This window comes from Callithrix jacchus, chromosome 12, assembly GCF_049354715.1.
Source record: "Callithrix jacchus isolate 240 chromosome 12, calJac240_pri, whole genome shotgun sequence".
NCBI classification, from domain to species: domain Eukaryota; kingdom Metazoa; phylum Chordata; class Mammalia; order Primates; family Cebidae; genus Callithrix; species Callithrix jacchus.
Window position 1 is genome coordinate 71,546,305 of NC_133513.1, and position 27,213 is coordinate 71,573,517.

At 39.8% G+C, this 27,213-nt stretch overlaps 1 protein-coding gene across 30 annotated transcripts in view; it reads left to right on the forward strand.

Moving 5' to 3' along the window:
* The window catches only part of LOC128929302 (uncharacterized), a 397,062-nt gene that overhangs the window by 208,528 nt on the left and 161,321 nt on the right, over window positions 1-27,213 (forward strand). For 16 of the 30 annotated variants that reach the window (XR_013524974.1, XR_013524972.1, XR_013524973.1 and 13 more), the window contains one exon: window positions 11,632-11,750. The exons of 2 other annotated variants lie outside the window; for them this stretch is intronic. Coding sequence is in view for 11 of the 28 variants with exons in the window: in XM_078345944.1 (XP_078202070.1) it covers window positions 11,704-11,750 (47 nt within the window). In the remaining 17 variants the exon portion in view is untranslated. Of the gene's footprint in view, window positions 1-10,079; window positions 10,201-11,631; window positions 11,751-16,274; window positions 16,409-27,213 lie in introns of those variants that run through there. 12 more of the 30 variants (XR_013524975.1, XR_008475537.2, XR_013524977.1 and 9 more) reach the window with 2 other exon arrangements.

Genomic DNA, 27,213 nt, shown 5'->3' on the forward strand with positions numbered 1-27,213 from the left:
CAGTACTTCGTGGGGAAGTTATTCCTGTCACTCCTCCAGCATCCACGTTACATTGCCTAGTATGTACTTCTCAGACTTGCACCACAGTGACAACTACTCGTTCAGTGACTATTCCATTCCCCTGGGGGATGAGATTACTGAGTGCAGCGACTGTCTCTTCTGTTTCTCTCTATCACTGAGACCAAGATCTGGAGCACTGAACATCAGACAAATCGCTTTTGAATGAATTAATGGGAGTGAGGGAGGGAAGAAATGTATGGTTTGCTCCAATGGATATATTGCCTTTCCAAGCACAGTTTAAAAGATGGCATTTGGGCAAGTATGGAGTCTTCATCAAGTTTCAATAGAGACAAAGAACTTTGCCTAGAAGTCTGAGCCTACTGGTTAAGAACATTTTTTAAAAATCATTAAATTGTACCTACCTTGACAATGTGACTAGTATCAGTGTATCAATTTCAGACTCTAATGCGAGTCTGCCATCTACTGGTGCTGTGGGGTAGTACTATGAAACCTGACAAACATTTTCATTTTCTCTGGAATCTTCTGGGTTCCAGAAGCTAGGAGGGGCATATAGATTTCAACACGTCCAACCATTTCATTTTACCCAAAGGGAAACCATTTCCCACAGGGCCTAAATGACCACCCTGGGCCATACAGCTAATGGGTGGAAGGGTGGACTCTAACCTAGGCCTCCTGACAAAATCGGCCTTTTTGTTCTTATTCTTAATAGCAATTCTGGATGCTAACTGAAGTACATCTGGTCAACAGTGTTGACCTTGACTTTTTCCAAAAGGAAATGAAAGAATTGAGACTTGTTCAAGTTTACATGCCTGGAATCTCTTACCCCCTTGTATGAAGCTCATCACATCCCAGAAAACATATCTGCTTTCTGTCCAAGGATTTCCTGGATCTGAAAACAGCTGTACAGGATTGTGAGGGAAAGATTAGATTCATAAAACTTGGAATTTCGCACCAAAAAGTTAGGCAAAGATGTGGTGCAAGACATGCGCTGCCTGCCATTAAATTATACGCCATCAGCAAGATTCTGAGGGATTTGAAGCACCAGACGTCTGTGTTCTGAAAAGCCATGATCTTTCATGGAAAAACTGACAAACGGAAAGAACTAGGAACTGCCATCCTAATAAGAATTGACAGGATCAGTGTAGAGCCTTCCAGAAAGGCCTCCTCTGAATCTGGTAGAATTGGCTAGAGAAGCACTAGGTTTTCCAATAGACACATTCTTAAAAAATTTTTTTAGCTACCCCAAGGGACTAGATTTAACCACAGTTGTCATTTTATTGTGTGGTTTGCATGGAAACACGCCTGTTAACATTCCTGAGATCAATGCAGAGTCAAAACAAACCAAACATCCTAGTACCTGCCAGAAGAGTTTCATCTTTCCTTAACAGTTCTCAGAACAGAGCACTTGAGGGACTGGACTTCTGAAACAAAGGAAAGATAGATGTGGCTGCCTGGAAGTTCTCACTAGGTACTTCAAAAAACATTTCCCTGGAACAGGCTCGGAATCTATTTTTAAAATTTTTTCTTTACTCAAAACAGTACCACCAGCTAATGAATAGCTCCAGGCTGGTCATTTGGTTCCATAATTTGGAAAAATAACACCTTTATTTCATGTCTGAGACTATTGTTGCCCAGCAATCTGGCAAAGGAAAATATTATCAAGTCCCAGAGGGTTCTGGATCAGTTGGGGGTATTTTAGTACCTTCAAGGTTGTAATATTTCCTCTTCTGGCAGAAACTTTGCCATACAGTGGAAAAAATATTTCCTCTTCAAAAACAAACGGGTAATAGCAATATTAATATTCAACCCTTCTCATGACTCAACCCCTAGGAGACTGATACCCACCATTCTTCAACCTACAGACATGATCTGGAATGTCATAGGGTATACAGGGATTCAGGTGTCAACCTATCTCAACACGGTCCCCATGGGCAATGGCACCACCTGGACATCAAAGTTATAGAGGACTGCATCAAGATACAGACCTTTGCTCCTAGGAGACAAAAAATGAGAATATTCATGTTTACTCAGAACTTTAGTGTGTGGCTTAAATGAGGACTGGGAGGTCCAAATGAAGCATCTCAGGTCAGATGAAGGTTCTTGTGATTTGGACATTACTACTGCCTCCTTTTCTCTTAGGGAAAAGCTCAGTTCTTGGAAATTCTGAGCTGTAATTTGTGCTCTGGCTGTCCCCTGATGGCTTGGAGACAGTGTGACAATGCAAGTGACAATTCCCCTGTTGCAAAACCCATGAGAGATGTAACAGTTCCCTCCACCATCCCTTCTCAAATTTACATCAAGGAGATGCAGGTGACTGGAGCCCACGGTTTCTCCTCACTACACCCTCATTCCACATCTGCCAATACATTTCCTTTTATTTCCACCTACTTCTATTAGCTGCTGCACTTACTCTGAATTCAGTTTCATCTCATTCATGATTCATCCTGTTATTTCTAAGTCATCAGTCAAGATGAAACAGTCCCAAATAGCTTGGTAGACTTGACTTGAGACTCAAGCGCAACAAAGTTATTGACTAGCCTTAATCCCCTTGCCTGGCCCTACAAGTGGGGTATGATGGTAGTGGGATTTTCATGCTGAAAATAGCAAACGGTTCTGAGAATTTCCACATTTACCCCAAAATTGTCTTGCTCAGAGTCTGACTTAATTCAGGTTTAGTTTATTTCAAAATAAATTCATATCTTGAGTTTTGTTCATATGGCCAATCTGATAGTTGTTTCTAACCAAAGTAAAAGAAAACGTCAGCATATCATAGTGTTTAGGTGTGGGCTGTGACCCCAGACTGGTTGGGTTCACATTTGCCACTTCTGAGCTGAATGGCCTGTGCAAGTTACTTAACCCATCCAAAACCCAGATTCTTCATTTATAATTGCAGATAACAGTACCTGCACCATCAGTCCATTAGGATTAAGAGATAGTACTCAAAATACACTTAGTGTAGTGTCTTGTGCGTTGTTGTTTTTAAATGTAACCATTATATATGACGCTTCAACACAGATGATCTCATTTAACCCTGATAACCAGAAAGTGTATAGGTATCCCCATTTTGTAGGATGTTGGCCCATCTGAAGACATCGCTTTCTGTCCAGCTTGTTCAAGGAGCATTTGCTCAATCACATACTGTGACTGATCACATATGTTCTGCAGTCTAGAGCCAGTGTTCTCGTTATTCCATTGCCATCTCCAGACTGTTGCTCCTGCATCCTCCTGCAAAACCCCAGCTCCGCTGAGACTCATGCTTTTGGCTCTACCATCCTCGATTCCTCTTTGTCACTGCTGTCTACAAAATCTTGGGTTCCATACCCAGATCCTAATATCAATATACTGTGTGACTTTATTATCTATGGTAATAGCCAATATCCTGGCTGCTCACTTTCTTGAACTTATCTCCAGTGATATTCTCTACTCCAAACTTTGGTTATGTATTTTCATTGCCCTTTGTTGGGTCTTGTTAGCACCCAGAACCATTGTCCTACCTTCAAAATCAAGAATTCAGACACCTCCTATTTTAGGTGACTCATTGCATTATTTCAATTAAACCAGCTCTTTAAACTCATTTGATTGCCTTTACAATTTCTCACTTATTTCACTGACTCAATATCAGTGTCCTCCTTCCTCCTCTCTTCACTTCCTTCGTGTCCTACTTATATTTAATATGCTGTTACTTAAACCATTCTTTCATCAGTTTCAATTCCTTTGCCCACTACCCTTTCATCACATTTACTTGGCCTCTCAGTGAATGCAACTATTGACTAAAGTTGCTGAGCATCACTGCAGAAAATGCAGCAAGGGCAGAGTGTTGTCATGGTGTGTTCATGTCAGCATCCTCAACAGGATATAAAACACTGCCAAGAAATTTGCCGAGTTTTCATCACCCCTCCAATTCTCCATGGTGGGGATTCCATACCTTTTCCACTAACTTCAATCCTCCAACTTCCTCACACCACCCAATATTCAAGGCAGATGGCATCACTCCTACTTCATAGAGAAAATAGAGAGATTCTGAGAGGACATCCTCCAACTTCCACATTTACAAACCCATGCACTTAGACAGCCTTTCTTCCATGTTGTCTCCTGCTGCTGCCGAAAAGGGGCCCTTTCTAAACAAGGCTTACCCCTCCATCGTTCCCCTGCCCTGCTGCTTTGGGAAGAGATCTTGCTTTACAAATTTTTTTCTCTCCCTGTCTTCAATCTCTTGCTTTGTTGGATCTTTCCCCTCGGTTTTCTAATGTGCTAAAGTGTTTTTCATCACTTAAACCTGAAAACAAATCTGAAAATCATATTTGCCTATTTCTGCTTCACAGATGAGAAAATAAGGGGACTCCTAGAGACTTGGGAGGAAGGAGAATAGGGTTTGAACCCAGGACACTGTGGCCATACACAGTACCTTTCATTAAAGTGCCATACTATGTTCTGAATCAGCTTGCCCTGAATAAATATTAAGATGCTTTCATCTGTGGGCTGTGAAGAGCCTCTATTTTGGGTATCTTCACTAGAGGACTAGGTTGATTTTTTTTTTTTTTTTTTTTTTTTTGCAAGCCAATCTGCTGATCAATGTTCCAATATTATGACCTCCCCTAAGGCCCCAAATGATAAAGGGAAATAGTTGGATTGACCTAATCTCTACTTTGGTTGCTCCATCTGCAAAGCGTAACTGATGATATATCTTCCCACCTTCTAGTATCAGTCTCCTCCTCCCCACCTCCATTTCTCATCAGCAATGTAATAAAGACAGCAAATCTCTCTCCTATGGAAGGTTTTCAATTGTTGAGGGGGAAGGTGCTACATAAATGCTCAATATAGTCATCTTTTTTGGGAAGCTCATTCTCTGCGTGTGCTGACAGATAACTGATGTGGATGAAGCTAAGCACATTTTCTTTGGAAAGGAAAAAATAGATCAAGGAGGAGGAAAATTCATTAAGCATCTGGGGGAAAGACTCAGAAGACCCAAGCAAAAACGTGGCCAAGCATCTAAATCAACATCCACTGCTACAGCTATTTGTGTCTGCCCTTTGTTAGTATTAGACCAGGAGGCATGTAGAGTGTGGGATATTAAAAGAAAACTAGAAGCAAGTGGGGAAGTGAAGGGAATGTGAGCTTTAGGAGAGAGGGAACAAGATTTTCAAAAACATAGGTCAACAAAGCTAATCTTTGTTTAAAATGAGGTGGTGTGGGGCATAGAAAGAGACTGCATGTCTGTTTTGTCCTTAGATGTTATTTTCCCAGGAAAGATGGTTAAAGCTTCTAAAATGTAGGGCTAAAACAAAAATGCCAACAGACTGAAAAAATGATTTTGCTTTTAACAAGTCATTGAAAAGCTTGATAAGTCTGAAACCAAATTGATATAAAATCTAAAGCTTAAAAGTATAGACAAGTGATACTGGGATCAAATCCTAGATTTCTGGCTAAGTAGCTATGTGATGTTGGGCAAGTCATGCTTCATCTATCTGGGTGTCAGTTTCTTCTTAGTTCTGAACATTATGGAAATTGAGTAGATCAATTGTGAAACTATAGGTTATGTTCCATTAGGAATCACTTAATTACTAAGGAATTAATTACTAAGGAGAGAGATTACTAAGGAAGATTAACTGAGCATAAGAATAGTATGGAAAGAGGACAAAAGCTTGAGCAATACTGGATTTTTTCGAAGATCTTTTTCTGTAAGATATCAAAATTAATCCCGAGTCAGTTCTTTAAATCTTAATTTTATAAATTCATATAATTAGGTCAATTGAAGGGAATATATGTAGAATCTGTCATAGTTGAAATGTACTTAGCTGAAAAATGGAAAGGATGGTAGTAGCTTGCAGAAACAGTCTTGGTAGAATCTATAGAAGTCAAAGTCCCTTCTATCTTCATGTGTATCTTCAGATATACAGTAGAGAAAACAAATAACTTTGTAACTACTGTTGTGCAGGGGTTGAGTTGCTTGGGGTCGGGGCACCATGAGAGTAATGAAAAAGTCCTCAATTACTTTTTATCAATGAGCCATGGAGACCAGAAACTAGCTCCAGTCCCCAAACAGCATAGCACTAGCAAGGGAGTCAATCCAAACTAGAAGAGAAGTCAGAACTAGCTCCAGAGGGCCTTCCATCCATGGTGTGGTCCTTGCCTACCTCATCAGAGCCATCCCTGCCTGCAGTAAGTTTCAGAATAGTCTCCCTCCAAAGATGCCCACACACTAATCCCCAGAATCTGAGTATGTTATCTGGCATGGCAAGGGATTTTGCAGATGTGATTACGAGTACAGACATTGACATAGGGAGACTATCTTGGATTATCTAGGTATACCCAATTTACTTACAGGAATCATCAAAAGTGGAGAGACTTTTGCAGTTGTCCCTGTTAGGGACACAGATGCTATATGGCTGGCTTTGAAGATGAAAGGGGAGGGGGCACTGGCCATGAAATCTGGGTACTCTCTAGGAGCTGGAAAACACAAGGGAGTAGATTCTTCCCCAGAGCCTCTAGAACAGAATGCTGCCTCACCACACCTTATTTTAGCCCCAGGAGACCCCTGTCAGACTTCTGAGCCACAGAACTATATGATAACTGTTTTAAGCTACTAAGTTTGAGTATTTTGTTGTACAAGGATTAGAAGGCAAATGCACTGTCTACCCTTAGTTCTACTTATGTTCTATGCAGACATCTTACAGAGCAGCGAGGTTTCCTGCTTTTATGACTTGGTCCACATTGCTTCCTCTACACAGAATGTCTTTCCTAGTCTTTTTCCCCATCTTATCCCTCATACAACTGGAAGCTAACCACTATTTTATAAAGACTTATTTCAAGCATCCCTTCCTCTAGAGAGCCTTCTGTAAATACCCAAAACAATCTTTTCCCCAAACATAGGGTAGACTCCATTGCTCCTATCTCTATTCTCCCATTACATGTGTGCAGGTGCCCATTTCAGCACTATATTGAAAGTATCTATGGACTGTCCCCCTCTTCTTAGTTCTCAGAACTGTTACTGCACTGCAATTCTCAAGTGTTATTTTCTAAGGGTAAAAAATTTCCACTGCTACCCACCTCCACTTGCAACAAACCGCTGACTTTAGCTTCTGTACAGACAGCTTGCCTTGCACACCCCTGTGCCCTCCAATTCTGTCCCCCTAGAATGGTAAATTCTGCCAGACAAGGATTGTGGTCCTGAGACTTGAGGACGGGCCCTAGTTAAGGACACACACCAAAACACACACTTAGGACAAACAAAACTAAGCTGCTGAGGGCCAGATCCCACATTCTACATCTACACAAATTTGTCAGGAAAACTCAATGTGATGTATGTGCCAGGGTAAATCCAGGAGACAACAGGTTTAATCAGGCAGGAATAAAACTTAGGGGAACTAGCCCTGGAGAGCGCTGGGAAATAAATTTCACTGGAGTAAAGCCCCCAGTAAGCAGCTACAAATGCCGCCTTATGTTTATGAATATGTCCTCCAAATGGGGCAAGGCCTTCCCTGCTAGATCTAAGACTGCTTTGGTGATTGCGAGAAACTATTACAGGACCTGGTCCCTTGGTTCAGCTTGCCCCTAACTCTAAAATCAAATAATAGCCCTGCATTTATAGCATAAGTTTCTCAGGGCCTGGCCAAAGCCCTGGGCACATCCTAAAAACTACACTGTGCCTATTGCCCAGAGTTCAGGGCAGGTTGAAAAAAATAAACTGGACCATAAAAATTTTTTTTTAAAGTTCATCCTAAAAACCGGTTTAAAAAAACAACACAAAACAAAAAAAAAAAACCTGGGTCAGCCTGCTTCCTTTTGTCCTCTTCCATGTCCAATGCACCCCCTACCCAAAAAAGGTTTCTCCCCCTGTAAAATCATGTTTGGCAAAACACCTCCCTTACTCCCCGAACCCGCGGACACAGTGCAGGCTAAAGTCCATAACCATGCACTCCTTAAGTCCTTAGGCATTCCAGTCAGTTCAATCCCAAGTGCATTAGCTCATCAGACAGTCAACCCACACCAGTAAACCTCGCAGACCAGCCAGCACATTCCTTCCAGCCTAAAAACTGTCTTTGTTAAATTCGGGTCTAACTCCCCGTTAAAAGGGACCCTACATGGTTATCCTAACCACTCCCACTGCGCTTAAGGTAAATGGACTGACGGCCTAGATTCATCACACCCACGTCAAGACTGCCCCACCAGAAAGTGTCAACCACTGATCACTAAATCAGCTAAAGCTAAAACTTAGGCTCTTTGCAATCACCTCCCTTACCTCCCTAACCCTGGCTGTAAGCCCCCATGGCAAACCGCCCTTAAAGCCCACCTACTATCAATTAATCCTTACCGTGGGCGCCACAGGAGAGTATGTTCCCTAATAAAACAGAAATCCACTCTTGTCAATATAACCCTTAAGTACACCCCCAAAAATCCCGGTTGTCTTCACCTTAAAACTCTGTGCCCTCCTGGGCCCATTCCTGACCCCAAACATAAATCCTAGGACAAAAAGTATAGCCTGGGTGTGGCAGTGCAAGGGCAGAGCAATAACTTCAAACTTACAGATTATATCTGTGTCTGGGGTCCACCCCACACAAAAAGTAAAACTAAAAATTTAAGTTCCTTTGCCCTCACTGGGGTTATAAAACTTCTCTACCATATCAAAATACGTCAAAAACAAAATCCCAGTGCTCTGCCAGGTCCTGTAACCCAGTCAAAATAACTACCCCAAACAGTAAATGGACAACAGGGCAAACTTGGGGGTTCAGGGTGTATATGGATGGGTAAAATATAAGAGTCGGGTAAACTCCTAGCCAAAATGGTACTCCAAAATAGACAGGGGCTGAACTTACTGTTCCTAAAACAAAGTGGGCTCCGTGCAGCTCTCAATAAGCAATGTTGTTTTTAGACTAATAAATCTGGACTTATCTGAAACAGCCTTATCCTAATTAGGCAAATCTAAAAATCAAACACCTCCAAAAACTTCTAAAAGTTGGTATCAAAAACGTTCTTAGTCCCCCTGGCTTACCTCCCTACTCATTGGATTGGCAGAACCCCTAACCCTACACACTAAAAACTGTTTAGCCCTTGCCTTTTTAAATCGGCTATTCAACATAATCCAGACAAAAATCAATTTTGTTAATGGTCCTAAAATCCCAGTATGGGCCCTTAAGCCAGACTAACCAAACAGTCTTAATCAGGGAATCAATGTAATTCATGTACAAAACAACGGGGGAATAAGATAGGGGCTAAAAGAGAAGCCACCTGGGCCCTGGGCAGAGGTGTAGTTCTCAGAACTGTTACTGTACTGCAATTCTCAAAAGTGTTATTCTCTAAGGGTAAATTTCCACTGCTATCCCCTCCCCTTGCAACAAACAGCTGACTTTAGCTTCTATACAGACAGCTTGCCTTGCCCCCACCCCTGTGCCCCCCGGAACAAAAATACGATTTTGCAGCTTAAATACCTTGCTCCCCCTAAGCTCGGGGCTACCGGTTGGAGAGGCGTGAGTCCTCTGTGGCTGCCAGCAATACAGACCCTGTAATTTGGCACACTTTTGTCTTAGTGTTAAGTTTCTGTGCTCTCTGGTACGACAGTATTTGGCTTTTGAACTGCATTAGGAGACAAGATACCACCACCCTCTATATCTGGAGGCACCTGAAAACTTGCAGAACATTTCATGACTGGATATTTTCTTAGTTTGTTTTGAAATCCAAAGTTGAACTAAACTGTTTCCCAGAGAAACTTCTTCACTCTCCCCCAATTCTGAGAGCTATGAATGCTCTTTTCAGTGTAGAGACTCTTCTCATTCAACATTTGACTCCCAGGGTATATTGACCAGACTATTCGACCTTCACCACCTAGCATTTACTGATCCCATTGACTCTTGAAACAACTAACTAGACCCTCTACTTGGGGAAATTCTCTGGCTTTCTGCCCACACTCTTAGGATTTAGGACTGATTCCGGGCTGTACGTCCACCAACCACATTGAGAATCTATCTCCAGATTTATCCCCTTCATATTTGTTAGATTTGACTCAATGATGCTTGCTCATACATACTGAATGAGAGTTTAAGCCAAACCTCTTTTTGACACAGATTGTATGGGCAACAACAAAGTCATTAAGGAAACTGGCAGAAACCGAAGACATAGTATGGCTTACAAGAAGAGTTCAAGGAAAAGGAACTATTGCTTCTCTGTGCCTGAGGCTCAAGAAAGGTAATGGATTAGGACTAGGAGACAAAGGAGAAAAGGAGAGAAAAATCCTTTGGCAAAATGTTGACATGGGTTTTTTTTTTCTGCCACTAACATGTTTTATTACCAGATTCCTTGCAACATGCATTTTTTGTTCAGCACTTCTCTAATACATGATATGCTGTGAAGGTTTTTTAATTTCTACCCTTCAGATACCAGGAGTGCAGAGAGCTGATTCCATTCCCTTTCCCTAGAACTCCCTGCTATCTCATGAGATATAATGAATGTTCTAGAATAAGGGGTTCCATGGTCAGAAAAAAAATTAAGGTAAGAAAAGGAAACACTGGGTTAAACAAAGCAAAATTAATCAGGTTTCTTTGCTGCAAGACTCTTAGGAACTTTATCATTCTAATATGTGCTAAGATTCAAAGAAAGTTTATGTTGCAAGCTCCTGTGACCAGAAACCATTTTGTAAGAGGAACATCTACTAATATCTTGATGTTCAGTTTGAAAGACACTTCCCTAAACATTCCCCCCAGGCGTATCATATCTGAAATGGAGGCTTTCAATAAATATCTGGTGAATGAGAGCCAAAGTTTTCAAAATGACCCAACAAAATCCTTTCCACAGTGTTTCTCTATCAGAATATACAAATAGGCTTCATGAAACTTTCTCAGGTCAACAAAATGTTTACAGGCAGTAAACAGACTACTTTGGTCCAAAATCTCGTGCCAACTCGTCAAAAAGGACAGGCATTTTCTAATATCAATTATACCCAACCCAACACTCCTGACATTTTCAGTTGGGTTGTTTTCATCTCGGGGAGGAGAAAATGTCAAACAGAAGGCATTTGAGAATGTACTAGTAAGAACCCAGCAGAAACCCCCCCTAGAAAATCTTAACCTGACAAGACAAATGTCATATAAAATAACCATAGACAAAAGCACAAGTCTGGAAGAGGCCAGTTAATCAAGGGAAAAACCACAGTACACTCAAGGTCTTTGGCCCTAAAAGTCTTACTTTTGGGACTTTCAAATTATTTGTTTGAGACGAATCCCTTTGAATAACTACCGAACCTTACCCAATTTTCTGAAGATAATTCTTTCGTGCTTTGTCGAGCTTTGTTGAAAAAATTGCAATTAAGCAACAAGCTTGATGCATTCTTCTAAAACTGCATCAACTGGTTGTCTAACTACATTGGTTGGTTGGTTTGGTTTCCTGTCAATACAGCTTGAGTAACATGAACAGTCACTATTTTTCCCAGGTTTTTCTGTTACTGTTTCTTTATAGTTTGAAATTGTTTCTAGTCTGTTCTTTCCAATGGAAAAACAATACCCATTTAAGGTGCTCCCCTACTTCAGAAAACTTTGTTTTCCTCTGTGATTTTGTTTCACATGTTTGGAAGTTTATACCAAAAATAGCAGTTATACGCAACCTTGTTTTGTATTCTAACAGACATGCTGGGGAGACCAGAGTGATGATTGTCCTGCAGTGCCTTCAGGATAAAGTACAGATGGCTTTGTTCCAATGTGGAGGCCTGGATGTTGTCATCTCAATACTCCATCTGATAACAGGTCAGTTTTAGCCCTGACACTTGTATACTGTACCCAAGTATTCAAGAGACTTAGCCTGAAAGAGTCAGGAGAAAGAATAAGACCAGAAGCTAGGTTACAGAAACTGGGACACACAGGATTTGGGATAGCTAGGACTCTAGATATGAGTACATTTGTCATCACTGGACAGCAGGGTCACATATTTGGGAAAGTGGCAAAGCTGTCTTTCCTCTTTCTACTTCTTAGAATCTCTCCACCCTCATCCCATACTCTTTCCCCAGTTGCTCCCTGCACCCATGCCTCTGCTCACTGCAAATTCAAGTGATTCTTCAAGGGAAACTTGCTTCCCATATTCAAGTGATTGTCCCACCTCAGCCTCGTGAGTAGCTGGAACTACAGACATGCATCATCACATCCAGCTATTTTTTGTAATATTTTTAGTAGAGACAGGACTTCATTATATTGGCAATGCCAGTCTCAAACTCCTAACCTCAAGAGATCCACCCTCTTTGGCTTCCCAAAGTGTTGGAATTATAGGTGTTAGCCACCGTGCCTGGCCCTTTTAACTTAACGGTTTTTGTTGTTTTTTTTTGTTCTGTCTCTTCCTGAGATACTTGCTTTAGATGACTTTCAGCATTGTCTTTTCTAAGATGGGCATTTAAGGTTGTCTTTCGTTTTTTTTGACTTGGCTATATCTTGATGTATCATTTTCATGTTTGGTTAAAATATTTTCTGTGACTTCCTTGACCCATAGGTTTTTAGAAACTAATTTCCCAAGTCTAATCATTTTTTTGCTAGTTATTTTTGCTTTTTTGGCTTCAAGCTCAATTTTACTCCCGTTTGAATACATAGTGTCAAATATTTGCCTTTTTGAAATTTGTTAAGACTTTCTTTAAAACTTATGTCTATTTTGACAAATCTCGTGTGCTTGGAAAACAATTTTCTCTTTAGTTTTGTAGTAGACTATCCTATATAGATCAGTTTGTAATTAACATGTTCATATTGTCTCTATCCTTATTCATCTTTATCTGCTTATTACTGAGACTGAGTTAAAATCTCCAGCTGCAATTTTTAAGTCTTGCTCTGTCTTCTGTAACACTGTTACCCAGGCAGGAGTGCAGGGTGTAATCTTGGGTTACTGCAACCTCCGCTTCCCAGGTACAAGCAATTCTCGTGCCTTCACCTTTTTGAGTAGCTGGCACTACAAGCACATGCCACCATGCCTAGCTAATTCTTTATTTTTAGTAGAGATGGCTATGTTGGCCAGGCTAGTCTGAAACTCCTGGCCTCAAGTGATCTGCCAGCCTCAGCATCCCAAAGTGCTGTGAGTACAGGCCCAAGTCTCCACACCTGGCCTCCAACTGTGATGTTAAATTTGTCAAGTTTTTTTTCATTTATTTTTTAATTTAACCTCTCCATCTTCTAACAAAATACCTATTTCTAGCAATGCTGTTGGCTTCAGGTTTAGTTTGTCTTACATTAGAATAGTTATATAGGCTCTCCTGTGGTTAGTGTTGCAGGATACAGCCTTTTCTATATTTTTACTCTAGCCCTCTGTGCCTCACATTTTACAGCTTTTAAACTTTGTAAGGAGCATATAATTAGATTTTTTGTTTGGTACACACTCTAATAATTTCTGCTTTTTAATTGGAGTCTTTAGTTTCTTTATATTTAATGTAATTACGGATACATTTGGGCTTAAATCTATCGTCTGATTTTGTTTATCAATTTTTATTCCTTGCCTTTTGAATTAAGCATTTTAAAGATCATTTTTCTATTTTCTCCCTTAATGGTGGTTTTAGTGGTTATCTTAGACATTTCAAGATGCATTCGTAATGTATGAGTCTTCCTAACATGAGTTTTCACTGCTTCCTATGTAATCTGACAGCACAACTCTTTTTTTTGCCTTTCCTCGTTGCCTTCTATATATTTTTCTGTTGTATTATAACTTTTATTTTTAAACCACAAACGATGTTGTAATTGTTCTTCTCAGTTTATTTAGATTTTCTCTTCCTCCCTCATAGTGATCTTCAGTCCTTCCTGCGCTGTTTTGTTTCCATTTAAGGTATTTTCTCTTTTTCTGCATAAAGTGTTCCTTTAGTATTTTTTTTAGCACAAGTCTCCTGGAAACAAATTCTCATTTTTTGTTTAAATCTGTCTTTATGTTGCTTTCTTTTATGAGGATATTGTCACTATATATAGAATTCTAAATTGGCAGTTATCTCCTTCCAACTCTTCAAAGATACTAATCATCTTGTTGAATTCTGGCATTCAGCATTTCTGTTGAAAAGTCAACTGTCAATCTCATTGTTTTGAAGGAGGGTGTCTTTTTTCTGGCCATTTTAAAGATTTTTCTTTGTAGTTTGATTTTTGTCAGTTCAAATACTTTTGTTTAGATGTAATTCTTCGTGTAATTCTGCTTGGGGTTTATAGCACTTCTTGCCTCTGTAAGCTTGATATCTCCCAACTTTTGGAAAAAATCCTGGCCAATATTCCTTTAGATGCGTTTTGTTTCCTTCTGTCTCTCTTCCTGAAACTCCAGTTACATGTACTAATACTTTTCACCGCCTATTACATATTTACACTCATTTTATATTTCCAATTTTGTTCTCTGTATAATTAGAAATGATTATTTTCTACTAACCTATATTTCAGTTTAGTGATCCATCTTTATTCCATGTTTAATCTGCTTAATATCTGATGTTGTATTTTTAAGTTGTAGAATTTCTGCACCATTTGGTCCTGCTTTTATTGGTTACTTTTCTCTTGGCTTTTGGACATTTGGTTCTATTTTTAGGGATTTCTAATTTTTCATTGAATGTAAAACATTGTACATGAACAACTTGTAGGGTCTTAATGTTTTGTGATTGTAAATTTCTCATAATAGTCACTTTGATAAGTGACTCAGCCTAAAGTGAAACTGTTGACCCCTCAAAGTGATAAACAGGCATGGTGGACTGAAATGATTGGGATGCCTGATCACAGCAGGTGGTATCCTAAGACCTGACAAAGTGAATCCAAAAGTCAGCTGATATCATGGCCATGGATACTCCCGTACAGGGTCATAAAAACTGCAAAGAAACTGGCAATGGCGAAGATGCCTGCAGAATCTCTGCCCATGACAACTCTGATAACCTCTTTTTCATAGGCAGCAGCCACTGTAAGCACTGCTGGGAAAGAGTGGCAACACTCTCTGCCACCTTGGGAAAGCCCGACCTACTCAGTTGATCAGTGTGCTGGTGTCCTGAGCTACTCACTGTGGTGGTTTTCCCCCTTTCAGTACTGCCTGTGGATATTGAATATACTTGTATGACTGTTGGTTGGGTGAAAGCCTCATAATAAGCCATGTATTAGAAGGCTTTTAATCAGTCAGTCATTGTGAAACCTCGTGGCCCACAGTTGGAGTTAGCACAGCAAAGCTGAGTTGAACCTGATCCAAGAGGTTTCTGGATGAAGTAACATTTCTCCCGGGAAGACTAAATTCCCGCCCCCCCCCCCCCCCCCCCCGCCCCCGACAGGCAAATAGACTACGTGAAGATCAGCTTCATCCAGTTGCAGCTGTACTTAAAGCTTTTGTAGAGCTAGTTTGGGGCTTAAAGATAGCCTCAAATTCTTTGACATTAGTTTCGTTGAATTGCTCCTCCTCTAACTGGACTCTGGGACTGCTTTGATAAATCTAATATGGCAGAAGCGTTACTGCACCTGGAACTCCAAGTTCTTTGGCTCTCTGCTAAGCAGAAATTTTCTCAGGCTAGGTTTGCTGCTTGAGCTTCCCAAGGGAGCAGCATACTAGAAAGGGCTCCTGGTGCTAGCTCCTGCAGGTGCCAGGCTCTTCTCATTTTAAGGAAGCTGACATGGGAAAAGTTGCCACCAGCTGGCCTGATTAGGTGGGGCTTTCCCTGTGCCTGCGTGGGGGGACGTCATGCCTTGACAAGCCCATGTACAGAAAATGGTGGATAGCCCCACCTTGGGCAGAGATTTTATTACAATGAGATTATAGTGAGAAGAAGGTCATGAAAGGTCAGTACCGGATTTCATCTTGTCTTCAGCAGGCTGGATCTGGTCCAGTTCCTCTAAGGAATAAGCGAGTCCAGATTCAGCAACTTTGGAAGATATTACTCAGTTAAATGGTTAGGTTCTTCCTTTTGTGGTTTGGATTTCAGCCTGATCAGCTAAGTTATGAGAGACTATGTGATTTGGGTAGCAGAAGGCTGGGGGAGGGAATATATCTAAGACATGTGAGACCCATTGGGATCTTGGTTACCAAGTTTCTTGTCTGCCAGGATAGTCTCTTCTCCATACTGTCTCAGAAGTGATGCTGTGCCAATTTTTGGTCCAGGTCTTAAGAGACTGGCCTTGTCTTTTGAAATGCCCACTCTGGAGGAAGCCAGTCACTATATGAGAAGTCCAGCTACACTCAGACTTCCACGCCACGAGGAAGCCAAACCAGTCATGTAGAAAAGACTTCTATAGAGACGAATGCTTGACTACTCAGCAGCATTTTTTTTTTTTTTTTTTTTTTTTTTTTTTTTTTTTTTTTTTTAGTCTCACTCTGACTCTGTCACCCAGGCTGGAGTACAATGCTGCAATCTCAGCTGACTGCAACCTCTGCCACCCAAGTTCAAGCAATTCCCCTGCTTCAGCCTCCTGAGTAGCTGGGATTGCAGGTATCCACCACCATGCCCTGCTAATTTTTATATTTAGTAGAGATAGGGTTTTACCATGTTGTCCAGGATGGTCTCAATCTGTTGACCTCGTGATCTGCCTGCCTTGGCCCAAAGTGCTGGGATTACAGGTGTGAGCCACCGCACCTGGCCACTCAGCAGCTATTTTAAACCTCCCAGCCCAGGCTCTAGGCACTTGAGTGAAAAAAACGTTCAAACAACTGCAGTCTCAATATCTGGCTGCACATGAAGATCACTGAACTACCCAGCTGAGTCTGTCAACCCCCAAAATGATGAAAGATAGTAAGTTTTCCTCTAAATCTCTAAATTTTGAGATGCCTTGCAAAATAGTAACAGATAATGGGAACATGGTCTACTAGAGAGCAGCTTTTAATACAGTTGCATAATCCTTGGTCAATTCTGTCTGGAGTCTCAGCTGAAAGCAGGAGGGCATTTCATGGAGCTTCTCAACTTTGTTGGACCATGAACTCCAACTTCTGTCTACCCACTGCTAGCTGATGGCCAAAACTCCCTGCTCAGCTACTTAGTTCTGCAGTTGCTACAACCTGAGATTTTCTTTAGAGATTTGCCTTATTTTGTCACATGTAAGCATAGCTTAGGAGTTAAAGGATGCCTCAAGGGGAAATTTCACGCTGAATTTTGGGCTCAGTTTTCCAAGGTTCCCTTCATTCCAGGTATGTTTCAATTGTTCCCATCATTGAAAGATAGGGCAGTAGCAAAAAATTGGGAGGGCAAATGAAGGAGAAGAGGTTGACAATTATGGAATAAAAGGGGAAGTTGGTAGGTATAGAAACAAGCACATATTCAAATTTTTAACTCAAAGCTTTCTACATTTCCTGCATATCAGTTTCTCACTATAATCACATGTTTTTGCTTTACTTGAGCAACATTTATTTGCCTAGGTTCTGTAAATTGCTTCCCTATATCCATGTCTGTCTTCACCCCAAGGCCATGTCTTTCTGACATGCCCTGTATTTGATCTTTCACTGCCTTGAGAGGGTGGAGATAAGAAAATTTTATGCAAACTTTGTATCTCACAAATTAGCTTTTTTAAGTTCTGATTTCTGTACCTTGTCATATTCATCAGGCAGCAGCTAATTGACACTCATTCTTGTGCATAGTGATCTTAGCCAAACTGAAATAGTCGTTAGGGACATGTTCTATCCTCCAAGGTGCTACAAATAACAGTTGTTAGTCACTTCATTACTATACAACATGGATTGCCAGTTTTCCAGTCTCCCCTAAAAATTTTCTCAATTTTTCTAGACTTAGCTTTTGAAGTCTCTAGTCACTACTCCTACACAAAGCTAATGCCACATATTTTAGGATTTTGTTTTAGGCATCAATTTCTGTATCAGTAATTGCTGTGTAATACACCATCCCAAAACTTAGTGGCTTAGAACAACAGTCTTTTTTGTTTCTCGTGGGTCTACAGGTCGACTAAGCAGTGTTGTTGATCTGAGCCAGATTTGACCTTTCTTATTTGGGCTCCTTCATGCATCTAGACCAGGTAGGGGCCAAAGAAGGGTTTGTTTCTAAGGGTTGTCTCACCTCTCCTCCATAGATTTCCTTACCATGTTCAGGACAAGGCTCCAAAAGATCAGAAGTCATGAGGTCTCGAGTTCCAGCCTGAAAACTGGGGGGATAGCATCATCACTCCTCCCACTCTTGGCCAGAGAAAATGACAGGCCAGTCTATACTTAAGGATAGGGGGTGAGGGGGAGGAATACATACAACCTCCTGATGGGCTGCAAAGTGTGTGGATATAGAAACTCACGAACAATTGAGGGCAACTTTTTTTTTTTTTTTTTAACAATCAGTCTACCACAAGCTATGACAGAAGTCAGCACAGAGTGGAGAGCAATAAGCCAAAAACATTGCATGTAAGGAAGCCTTCAAGACAAGGTTACGTATCTGAGCTAAGTGTGGTGTGTGGTTTTGTTTTTTTTTTTTTTTTTTTAAATGAACAGGAGTTGGTCAAAATAAAAGGCAGAAAGCATATCTGGTATAGAAACCAGAAGTGTAAAGACATGAAGATGTGAGAAATCACATTTGGTTCTGGAAACGGGTCCACAATTTCCTGATGTTGAGTGCCCCTCTCATCCTGTCCTCACTTACATTCTTGTTTGCTTGGAAAAATTTCAAACCTTCTGTAGGAAATTCTTAATTCACTTATTCCCTTTTCTAATCTGTGTAACCTCATGTGGCTTTGGCACTGGAGCCAGAATGGCTAGGTTTCAATTTTTTCCACCTTCCATCTGAATAATCTCTGTGCCTTAGTTTCCTCATCTGTAAAATAGTAATAGCTTACTTGAGACATATACTCATGCACTACACTGTATATATTCTCCTGTCCTATTCCATGGCTAATAGTGATGATATGCCATATACTCAGATGATGTCTATGGCATTTAGGATCATGAAGAAAAATCTGAAATTGCAAGAATTAAAATAGTACCAGACATTGAAACAGGATGGGGGTTATAGGACCCTGGGACTGGGGTGAGGGTAGAACAGAGCTTGCTAGTGGCTGCAGAATGTGGGCCAAAAGCAGATCCAGGAACCCTCATGTTGAGGTAATTGGGGCTGGGATCAAAGTGTTACTATCGAGAGGCCTACTTAAGATGTGTCAGAGTAGGAACTGCTGTTTCTAGGGTAAAGCAAATGGATTTGAAAGAAAAGACAGCAGGCCAGTCTTGAAGAGATCTCCTGTATATCTATAAGGCAGGCTCAAGGACTCAATACAAATAAAACCTCTTTGAAGAAATGGCCTATGGTCTCTAAGTTGTGTTTATGGTCCCTAAGTTCATAGGGCAAAGTATACAGAAGTTGCCTAGTTATTAAGGTTGACTTATTAAAGATATCACCCATATTGTCTTTTTTCCTTCACATTGAACATATGAGTTCCGGGAAAGCTCAACATCATTCCTTTTTGTTCATTCCCTCCTGGTTATTGCATACCCATGCCAGATCTTTCTTAAATGCCAGTTTTACCATTTTTAACTTCCAAAACTATCGGTCACTTTCAGTGACTAATGGACAAATGGACCACGCTTAGTCTGCCAGTCATAAACTTTTCTGCAAACTGCTCTCAAACTATTTCCGGCCTTGTTCCTTATGCATGCCAATCATTCCCACAAAGTAGATTTCTAATAGCCAATCCTGCATGATGTCCAATTGCCCATTCTCCACTGAAACATCCCTGTGCAAATGCCCATTCTCCACTTTTTCCCCATCATTCAATAATCTAGCATCCTACCCCAAGGTTTTTCAAAAAGTACTTATCGCATGCCTACTCTGTACTGGTCCTCCACTAGGCGTTTCAACAATGAAGGAGATGAATGAGATCCCCCGCACCCCAGGATTTTGTATACTGTACTATTCTTGTAACTTTTCTGTAAGTCTAAAAGTATTTCAAGATTCAGTGACCAATATTACTGCTAACAAGGAATGTGTGAAATTTGAGAGGAAAAAAATACCGTGTAAAAATTAGATCCCAAAGAGGATTATTGGAGATAAGGATACTTTGTAAATCAAAGGAATCAAGCCAACAGGAAGAGATCACAACTGTAAATCCGCGTGTGTATATATATGCATACATACACACGTATGCATGTGTACATATATTCTCCAATCCTGTTCTATTCCATGACTAATAGAGCAATGATATGCCATATACTCAGAGGACATCTGTGGCATTTAGGATCATGAAAAAAATCTGAAAATTAAAAATCAAATTATAATTTATATACTTGTAAAGACAATGTTTTTATATACTTGTAAAGACAACGTTTCAAAGTCAACAGTAATAAGATAAATTTTGAATTACTCACTTTACTCAGTTTGTTTTAAACTCGAGGTGAATCCTCCTCCTACCTCTAAATTAGCCTCTGACTTGGCCAAACAAAATTTGAGTCGAAGATGTCAAACTTTTATCTGGTTAAAAAGTTGACCTTATTTCTCTTCCCAAAGAATCTATTTCAAGCACTAGTCACTTCATAACCTTCCATGTTTCTCACCATAGGCTATTGCTTTCTTTCCCTTCCCAGTCAGAGTTAGAGTGTAGAGTTCCTAACCCCAACTCTCACTTCATAATGAACTGCCACAATCTGGCAGATATGGAGCTATAAGCGTATTCCCTTTGTTGAACAAAAGACTGGGACTCTTGCTCTAATCTGCTGACCACAAACATTCCTAAGTAGCTACTTAGGAAACAACCCCCAATATAACTAAACACATTTCCCAAATAACCAGTTTTAAGGCCTGTGATTCTATCCGACATTTGTTTTTTCCCCCAGAAGTAAATCAGTTACTACAAACAGGGAGATCCAGAATCCATCATTGCCATTTAATTTACTTGTGGAAATATGGAGTTTTTCGCAAATATTTTAGGCCTTCATTTATGGATCAAGATTATTATAAATTTAATGTCCAATTATTAAAGAATGGTTAATTATAGTACATAAAGGTTGCATTATACAAACATTTGTTTGAAAAAATTTGTATGCATTTCCCATTTCTATTAAATCTAAGGGGTAGGTAAAAGAAAGGTGGTATTCAGAGAAGTTTATAAAATACCCTGCCACAAATATACACAAAATGGGCTGGCAGCACAGGCATCAGAATTTTAAGCTATATTAATTTTCCTTTGCAAGTTTGTGTATTTTTGAAAGTCTGTCAGCATCTGCTCACCTCCTAAAGTTGGTTAATTCTTTTTAAGAACCACCAAATAATGCAAAGGCCAGGAAGTTGGCTATGACAGTTCAAAATTTGCTCGTCAAATTGTCCCCTGTCAGAATAATAAGCAGCCTATTCTTTTCATAATGAGTTATTTCATTTTTCCCTAAGATGGGTACAATCTTAAGTATATCTTAATTTTCTCAAATTAAGCTACTGCAAAACATACTTCCCCCCTGGCTTGTTAGAAGTGTTATCAGCTAGTCTCTAATGAGAAATACAATTTAACAAATTGCGAAGGGCAGGGCGCCTGAGCAGTAAGGATTGTTCCGCTGCATGAACTTCCAAAACCCACAATAGGATTTTCTACAATCACACTTTCGTGTCCTCTGTTAGAAGGCAACCAATAGGCTCATGCATGACAATGAAGCCTCACCTCCCTAGAAAAAGCACCAGACAGCTTTTTAACACATTTAATTTTTCTTCTGTTACCGAGACCATAATGCTACTCCCAGTTGTACTTAGCAAAAGCTAAATGGCAAATGAAGTTAAAAAGAAAATTCAGTTGATGGGAAAAGCACTTCTTGGGTGGATGTGATGAAAAATATAGCCCAAGATTCAACATTTAAGAAAAGGTGAAAGTCTGAGGAAAAAGCAAAAGGCGATATAATGTGATGATAACCAAATTGTCTTCACATTCCGCCTTGCTGGTTTCATAACAACTGCTGCATACATACGAGAGATTAAGTTTTTTTTAGAGATTGTTGTGTTTTTTTTTTTTTTATACCAACCTTCAAAACAGCTTAGAATAACTTCACATTCAGTCAGAACCACAAGATGGAAAAAATATTTCCTCTTTAATTCCAAATAAAACTGAGTAATTTTCTAGAAATGAGGTAGAAGGACAGATGGAAACTGAAGGTACTGTGCATCAGGGCCACACATAGAGGTTTCTATCCAATTTTTGAAGGGAGAGATCCACATAGCCACAGAGGGGTCCACTGCCACGTACCAGCTGCTGGATGCAATTACATTAAGAACTTCACGATTCAAAGAGCAAAGCATTTGCTAAATGAATTGCATATGTGGCCAGAATATTAATGACTATTATCATACTTAGCCTGTAATCCTCAAGTGAGTCATTTCACAAAAATTGTCTTTTATTAAAAAAATCAACTAATCAGTGAGAGGTAGGCTCATTTTCAAAGCTAGATTTTTTCCCCTTTATATTTTAGCAAATTCTATTTTTCCTTAGAATGTCAGCATTGATGAAGTTCAGTGTCTACTAGTTTTCAGCTACAGAGTAACCATAAACAAATAAAATTCAAGGAGATTCTCTTACCTGGGATTTCTTTTTACAGGGTAATTTTGTGACCCCCCCCACCCCTTCATGATCTTCATTAGAATCATGAAAAGATACTTATTTAAAAACAATAGGTTTGGGGGACTCACCTCAAAGTTAATTACACATAATCTCAGGGTAGGTGGTCAAGAATTTCCACTTCTAAAAATTTCTTCTTTATGATCACTAAAATCTGAATATTATTGCTCTAAATTATCAAAGATACTCCATAAAAAGAAAATGAGGAGTGAATGATAAATTTCAATACTAGAAGAATTAACTTACCCCAAGTCATCCACTGCCAGTGGATTTGCCTGAAGGTCTATTTTATATGAAAAGAGGCATGCCCAAGGTGTTCCTGGAGAGGTGCTCCAAGGTATTTTTGGCCCCATTAACTTAAGTGACAAGGACACATTGAAGTTTCATCTACGGATCTCTTTAGATATCAGATTTTTACATTCTTTATTTGTCCTTTGATTAGATATGGTTTTAGATTTTAGGCAGGCATATCTAAATTTATAGGTGCTGGTAAAGAATAGCATAGACAGAAGGAACGTAAGTGAAATATCTGCCCAGCTGCCTGTAGGGTGCCAATACGCACACCAGAAAGCCACCCGGATGAATTCAAAGGAATGCGAGTGTGGGGTTTAGATTCAGGTTTCACAGCCAACTTGAATCTAAGACAGGAGAGTTGTTTCTCAGATAAGTGAGAGGCTGACATAGAAGAGGGGTTTCCAAATTTGGTTGTATAATGTTTTGAATCACCTAGAGAACTTTCCAAAAACATTTCCAAGCCTCCACTCAGTATTATTGAAACAGTGCAGAGAGCTACTTTTTAAAAATGCTTAGCTGGTTCTCAAATGCAACAATACTTTGAAATAAAGGCTTATTACAGCCTGACTGTAATTACTAGAAAGATAATTCAAAATTTATTACTGTTGACTTTGAAGCATTCTTTACAAGTAGAAAGTTTGCAAATTTTTTATAATTTGATATTTGCTTTTTAACTTTTGGATTTTTTTTCGTGATCCTAAATGCTATGTGTTTCATCTGAGTACATGTCATATCACTCTTCAATCCTGTCCCATTCTATGACTAATATATATAGTATGTACAATACTAATGCTGTATTTGGCACAGATTTATATTTGGTACAAATGCAGATTTACAATTGTGATATCTTCCTGTTGGCTTGATTCCTTTGACTTATAAAGTCTCTTTATCTCTAATAATCCTCTTTGGGGGTATGGTTTTTGCATGGTACGTTTTTGTTTCTCAAATTTCAGATTTCTTGTTAGCAGTAATACTAGTCATGTAATTTTTTAACTTATCTTGAAATAATTTGACTTATGGAAAAGTTACAATAGTACAGAGTCCCCGTATAGCCATCTCACAGCTTCTCTTCATCTTCACATCTTGTATGACCATAATAAAATTACCAAAACTTACAAATTAATATTAGTACGTTTCTATTTAAACTCCAGGCTTTCAGATTTCTCCAGATTTTCCACTAATGTCATTTTCCTATTGCAGGATTAAGTCCAAGGGCCCACATTTCACTTAGTTGTCACACCTCCTAAATCTCCTTTGGTGTGTCAATTCCTCAGTCTTTTCGTCTTTTATAACCTTGATACTTGCTGATGTGTTTTGGCTGTGTCCTCACCCAAACCTTATCTTGAACTGTAGCTCTCCTAATTCCCATGTGTTGTGGGAGATGGATCATGGGAGTGGTTTCTCCATACTGTCCTCATGTTAGTGAATGTCTCATGAGATGTGATGGTTTTATAAGGAGAAACCCTGTTCACTTGAATCTCATTCTTTTGCCTGCTGCCATGTTAAAATGTGCCTTTCACCCTCTACCATGATTGTGAGGCCTCCCCAGCCAAGTGGAACTGAGTCCATTAAATCTTTTTCTTTATAGAGTAACCAGTCTTGGGTACATCTTTATTAGCAGTGTGAGAATGAACTAACACACTTTTGAAAAACACCAAGTAACTATTTGGTAGAATTTTCCTCAGTTTTGGTTTGCCTGATAATCACATGATTAGATTGGAACTAGGCACTTCTGGGGAAGAAAATACACAGATGATATTCCCTTTTTGGTACATCATATCTGGCAGTATATAGCGTTCGTGTTTTATTCCTAGTGATGTTACCCTTGATCACTTGATTATCATGGTATCTTCTGGGTTTTTCTACTATGAAGTTATTTCTCACTTTTTTAATTTTTTATTGGATTTTAGGTTTTGGGGTACATGAGCAGAGCATGCAAGACAGTTGCGTAGGAACACACATGGCAGTGTGCTTTACTTTCCTTCTCCCCTTCACCCACATTTGGCATTTCTCCCCAGGCTATCCCTCCCCACCTCCCCCTCCCACTGGCCCCCCCCTTTTCCCAATAGACCCCAGTGTTTAGTACTCCCCTTTCTGTGTCCATGTGTTCTCATTTTTCATCACCCGCCTATGAGTGAGAATGTGCGGTGTTTCATTTTCTGTTCTTGTGTCAGTTTGCTGAGGATGACGTTCTCCAGATTCATCCATGTCCCTACAAACGACACAAACTCATCGTTTCTGATTGCTGCATAATATTCCATGGTGTATATGTGCCACATTTTTCCAATCCAGTCTATTATCAATGGGCATTTGGGTTGATTCCAGGTCTTTGCTATTGTAAACAGTGCTGCAATGAACATTCGTGTACATGTGTCCTTATAGTAGAACGATTTATAGTCTTTTGGATATATACCCAGTAATGGGATTGCTGGGTCAAATGGAATTTCTATTTCTAAGGCCTTGAGGAATCGCCACACTGTCTTCCACAATGGTTGAACTAATTTACACTCCCACCAACAGTGTAAAAGTGTTCCTTTTTCTCCACATCCTCTCCAGCATCTGTTGTCTCCAGATTTTTTAATGATCGCCATTCTAACTGGCGTGAGATGGTATCTCAGTGTGGTTTTGATTTGCATCTCTCTGACCAGTGACGATGAGCATTTTTTCATATGATTGTTGGCCTCATATATGTCTTCTTTCGTAAAGTGTCTGTTCATATCCTTTACCCACTTTTGAATGGGCTGGCTAGTTTTTTTCCTGTAAATCCGTTTGAGTTCTTTGTAAATTCTGGATATCAGCCCTTTGTCAGGTGGGTAAACTGCAAAAATTTTTTCCCATTCTGTTGGTTGCCGATCCACTCTAGTGACTGTTTCTTTTGCCGTGCAGAAGCTGTGGAGTTTCGTTAGGTCCCATTTGTCTATTTTGGCTTTTGTTGCCAATGCTTTTGGTGTTTTGTTCATGAAGTCCTTGCCTACTCCTATGTCCTGGATAGTTTTGCCTAGATTTCCTTCTAGGGTTTTTATTGTGCCAGGTCTTATGTTTAAGTCTTTAATCCATCTGGAGTTAATTTTAGTGTAAGGTGTCAGGAAGGGGTCCAGTTTCTGCTTTCTGCACATGGCTAGCCAGCTTTCCCAACACCATTTGTTAAACAGGGAATCCTTTCCCCCTTGCTTGTTTTTGTCAGGTTTATCAAAGATTATATAGTTGTAGATATGTTGTGTTGCCTCCAGTGCCTCTGTTTTGTTCCATTGGTCTATATCTCTGTTTTGGTACCAATACCATGCTGCTTTGATTACTGTAGCCTTGTACTGTAGTTTGAAATCCAGTAGTGTGATGCCCCCCGCTGTGTTCTTTTTGCTTAGAATTGACTTGGCTATGCGGGCTCTCTTTTGGTTCCATATGAAGTTCATGGTGGTTTTCTCCAGTTCTGTGAAGAAAGTCAATGGTAGCTTGATGGGGATAGCGTTGATTCTGTAAATTACTTTGGGCACTATAGCCATTTTTACAATGTTAATTCTTCCTAACCATGAACATGGAATGTTTCTCCATCTGTTTGTGTCCTCTCTGATTTCGTTGAGCAGTAGTTTGTAGTTCTCCTTGAAGAGGTCCCTTACATTCCTTGTGAGTTGTATTCCAAGGTATTTTATTCTTTTTGTAGCAATTGTGAATGGCAGTTCGTTCTTGATTTGGCTTTAAGTCTGTTATTGGTGTAGATGAACGATTGTGATTTTTGCACATTGATTTTATATCCTGAGACTTTGCTGAAGTTGCTTATCAGTTTCAAAAGTTTTTGGGCTGAGGTGATGGGGTCTTCTAGGTATACTATCATGTCGTCTGCAAATAGAGACAATTTGGCTTCCACCTTTCCTATTTGAATACCCTTTATTTCTTTTTCTTGCCCGATTGCTCTGGCTAGAACTTTCAGAACTATATTGAATAGGAGTGGTGAAAGAGGGCATCCTTGTCTAGTGCCAGATTTCAAAGGGAATGCTTCCAGTTTTTGCCCATTCAGTATGATATTGGCTGTTGGTTTGTCATAAATAGCTTTTATTACTTTGAGATACGTTCCACCAATACTGAGTTTATTGAGGGTTTTTAGCATAAAGGGCTGTTGAATTTTGTCAAATGCCTTCTCTGCGTCAATTGAGATAATCATGTGGTTTTTGTTTTTGGTTCTGTTTATGTGGTGAATTACGTTGATAGACTAGCCTATGTTGAACCAGCCTTGCATCCCGGGGATGAATCCTACTTGATCATGGTGAATACGTTTTTTGATTTGCTGTTGCATTCGGCTTGCCAATATTTTATTGAAGATTTTTGCATCTGTGTTCATCATGGATATTGGCCTGAAGTTTTCTTTTCTTGTTGGGTCTCTGCCGGGTTTTGGTATCAGAATGATGTTGGTCTCGTAAAATGATTTGGGAAGGCTTCCCTCTTTTTGGATTGT